General features: G+C 40.0%; 1 protein-coding gene across 1 annotated transcript; it reads left to right on the forward strand.

The window, feature by feature from the left end:
- Positions 1-384: 384 nt before the first annotated feature.
- LOC136441966 (CD320 antigen-like) lies at positions 385-3,418 on the forward strand. Its single transcript, XM_066438534.1, has 2 exons — positions 385-889; positions 1,109-3,418. Exons 1-2 carry the CDS (start codon positions 385-387, stop codon positions 1,207-1,209), a joined length of 606 nt encoding a protein of 201 aa, XP_066294631.1. The 3' UTR covers positions 1,210-3,418.
- Positions 3,419-4,126: the final 708 nt, after the last annotated feature.

A 4,126-nucleotide genomic window follows, 5' to 3' on the forward strand; every position in this document is an offset into this window, starting at 1 on the left:
CAGCTGCTCCTATGTATATCCCGCGTTCCTTTTTCCTTCCCATGTTTCGACGAATGGCTTGCCAATTGCCTCTTCGTAGATTGACATGGTTTAACTTTGATATGTACTCTCCATGACAGGAGTGCCCAAACACTGTTTCTTCACCTGCCATAACACCGTCACCTGTCTGCCGACACGTCAACTAGGAGATGGGCACCAGGACTGCTCTTTCGGAGAGGATGAAAGGCCCAGTGACAGTAAGTCACAACCGTCATAATTTGTGGGAGCGTGATGCACAAATTCCGTTTTAATATGTTGCCATGGATATTCAAATACTAACAACGACATCCTTAATTGCACCTTTCGTTGGGATGATTTGGTCGGTTCTGAATTGCTTACTTGTAGATGGTTATATGCAGCGTTTTCATTGATGGGTATAAATCTGTTGCTACAGTTGAAGACGCTCTGGCACGCAGGTGGGGCTCCTGCAGCTACAACTGTTCGTCTGTTTACGGCAACGCGCCGTGCGTTCCCGACGCGTTCCGCTGTGACGATGAAGCGGACTGTTTGGAAGAGGAGGACGAAGAGGCCTGTGACCATGTCGGAGATGCAGGAGGGACCGATGATTGCCCGACGCTCACCTGCGACCTGCCCGCCACCCTAGACCCGATCTGTGTGCCGCATCACCAGATCTGTGACGGGTACCCGGACTGTGCGGCAGGGGAGGACGAGCAGGGGTGTGGCAACGCGGGCGGCGCGTCCACTCAAGCTACAACCACGTCGGGCGTCAGCCTACAAACTGCTGCCACAGGTAAAGAAGTGACCAGGTGGCCCACATGGGGCCAAGAACCACAGGATGGACTCACAACGGAACCGACAAGTGGTCAAGAAACATTCGAAGACCAAACTGGTAAGGAGGCCATTGACGTTCTGAAACACAGTCACTCTGGTAAAACAAAAAAAACAAAAAACAATACCAAAATACTTATTGTCACGCAGTCTTTTGAGCAATATCATATAAAACAACAGTGAGGTTTTTTTTCTGGGTTTTCACACGTACCAATTATGAATATACTTCTAAGTTATATACATTGTATTTCTAAATATATACATGTTTTTTTTTTTCTAGTTGGAGGATTTCATGAGAGCCATGGGTCACATGACCAGGCCATGATTTGGATGGTAGCCGCTGCACTGTGTGGTCAGATTCTCTATGACATGATTTTCTAATTATACAGGGCATTGAACAAAGTGTGTCGTGAACAAATCAATGTAGGAAAAATGACGAAGCATTAGCGAATACGAGAAACACGGTCTTTGTGAACTTTATGGCTCTGTGTTCATGATGGTAAACTAATCACTAGTATACATATCTCAACAGTTTGTATTTCTTCAACTATGATCAAAAGATGACCCGCGCACACGAAGTGTTGAACTAGTCTGGCATTGCAAAACAAACCGATTTATCAACAAATCCCAGGTGGTTTTCAACACGACATTGACAATCAAATTATGATCACATAAATGTAGCTGCAACTTATTTGAAGAAATAAACAAGCCTTTTGGTTTTGTATCCTACCGATGCTACAATAGTGGCCTTTAAGAAGCAATATTTAACACTAAAGGATACCAGCATAATTGTATAAGGAAATTGTAAGGAGAAATGAGTTAGTTAACAAACTTGGAATAAGTAACTTGGTAACTTTGTATAAACTAACTGGACTACTTAAGTGATTTTTATCATTGAAGTCTACTTTGAATTGTCTACGTTTTAGTGTCTCTTTGGGCACTTGCGACTAGAGTAAACACTAACCGAAGACGGTTTACAAGTTGAGAGTTTCAATGAAGTATTTATGGATGTATGTAAATGTGTCTAAGCCCTTCAGTACCTCAGTTCTTCAAGCAATATAAGAAAAAAAGAGTTGGCAGTAGTATCAACAACATTAACAAAGTTATTAGAAAAGAGCAAATAAAGATGATAGTACGGCAAAAATAGTTACTCAAGCAACTGGATGAAGTTTTGAAACAGTCAGACGTTTCAGACAACATCCGCTATTTTTCCTCAGTGACTAAGAAAAGATCTGGCAGAAGCAGGTTTTATACCAAAAACTCTGAATAGATATAGATCTTTCATTAGTCACTGACGAAAGATAGCGGATGCTGTCTGAAACGAAACGTCTGTTTCAAAAACTTTATCCAGTTGCTTGAGTAATTTTTTTGGCGTATCTTATAACCTAGAGGTCGAACCTTCATCAACGCAGATGATAGTATATCGTAATACCTAATTGAGTGCATTGCATACAAAAAAAACTGGTCTATCAACCACCGAGTCAAAAGTCACATCAAAACAGTCCTGCCAAGTGTTACATAATTAAAGATCCTCTGTCAACTAGCTGTCTTAATCAGCCAGTAACCACCTTTTGCAGGACCCATTCAAATAAATGTAGCGTAGATAATTACAAAACGTCCATTATTGCATGAGAAGGGAGTTAAATATGCTGTTTTTGTTCAGGAGCAAATAATGGCCTTTCCAGTTTTCCCTGATGTTTTTTGCACAGGGGTGATTTTGGAACAGTCAATTTATGCATAGGAGGGAGATAGGCAAAGTATGCCACTCTCGCAAATGTTGCCTTTCTACATGTAGTTGATATTTCAATTTGCCCAGGTGTTATTTTGGGACAGCCCATTTTTTGCATGGGGTGGAGTAAGGGCGAAACATGCTGTATTTGCTCAGGAGCAAATGACCGCCTCTCTAGCCTGGATATTAGATCATTACTGTTTACTATAATTTCTTCAGAAACAGAATAAGTGTGCTGATGGTATTTGTCAGACGTGCTGTTTGAAACTCGCCTGACGATTATGGTCTCGCTTGTTGTTTACATTTTTTTCTGTTTACATGCCAATCAATAAAACTTGCTGGTATTCGCACCAAGAAATACTCTGTGTAGAGTGATTATGGGTTCTTTATTGATCACAATAGCGGCCGAGAAGGTAGGCATAAATTCATTTTCGTGGAATACGTTGGAATCCTAATGAATTGTGCATTGTGTACTAAGATTTGATATGATATGAAATTGTGTAACCTCAAATGTTGGTCCTCCTAGACAATTGGTCGGTAAAGCACTAAATGACTGCATATTTGGAATATCATGCAAAACACACAAGTTAGACTGAAAAGACAATAAACCTAACTAAGCGTAAAAAGATTTGTTTTTCGTCTGGGAAATTCGTTGAGTGCTCTGTCAAATTTGACGTCACAGCGAGATCGCAAAGAAGTCGCCAATCTTGTGGAATGGGTGTGTGAACAAAGTCGTCATCGAATTGTTTAGACGGTTCGCTAGAGTCCGTTCCAAGTCACCACACGGGCTTTTAAATGATATTTGTAATTAGTTTGCATTGGTTTGAATTAAAGAATATCTTAGTCACAATAATTCTAAATTGTTCAAAAAGATTAAATATGATAATTTGAATTTATTTGAATCCAATTAGATGTTTTGAAAATATTTTGAAAGGGACTGCACAAAATATCTTTATCTAGAATAATTTGCAAAATCTATGTGATTCTCATAAATTTCGAAATATAGAGATATGTTTACGAATAGTGGATTAGGGTAATTGTCCCCATAAAAGTAGGTGCTAACCCAGCCCTGTTGTCTACCTCTGTGTATTTTACATGTCACGACTGGACACTTTTAGGTCCTTTGTGGGAAGCGTAATTCGCAAAGATGTGTGAATTGCTTTCTTCTCAGCCCACTGGCCCATTTACAGAATCTCACAAATAATTGTAACAAGAAATGCTTTTTAAAAAAGCTGTCCACGCAACCATTTGATAAAGGTGAGGGTGCAATGGTGGTTGCACGTGTAATGACTTGTATAGACTTCCTTACCCCCTACGTATACAGTACCTAATACCTATACATCAAAACTTACCACACGTCACCATTTTGTTGGTCACATTTTGTTTTTGTCATTTTCGTAACAAATCAGTTCCTTTTGGTGTAATTTTGTATTATAGATGTAATATAGTTATTTATCAGTTATCTATAGTCAGCCATCAGCATGGCAAAATGGTGCGATCGTCTGCATGGCCTTGCATGAAGCGCCCCCTGGCATGCAAAAATGCATTTTCAGGTTCTCCCCATTCTCT

This window comes from Branchiostoma lanceolatum, chromosome 9 (assembly GCF_035083965.1).
Source record: "Branchiostoma lanceolatum isolate klBraLanc5 chromosome 9, klBraLanc5.hap2, whole genome shotgun sequence".
NCBI classification, from domain to species: Eukaryota; Metazoa; Chordata; class Leptocardii; order Amphioxiformes; family Branchiostomatidae; genus Branchiostoma; species Branchiostoma lanceolatum.

Coding starts and splice junctions, on each gene's coding strand:
- LOC136441966 (XM_066438534.1), top strand. CDS start 385: ATGGTTATATGCAGCGTTTTCATTGATGGGTATAAATCTGTTGCTACA. Junction 890..1,108: donor AACATTCGAAGACCAAACTG/GTAAGGAGGCCA, acceptor TTTTTTTTCTAG/TTGGAGGATTTCATGAGAGC.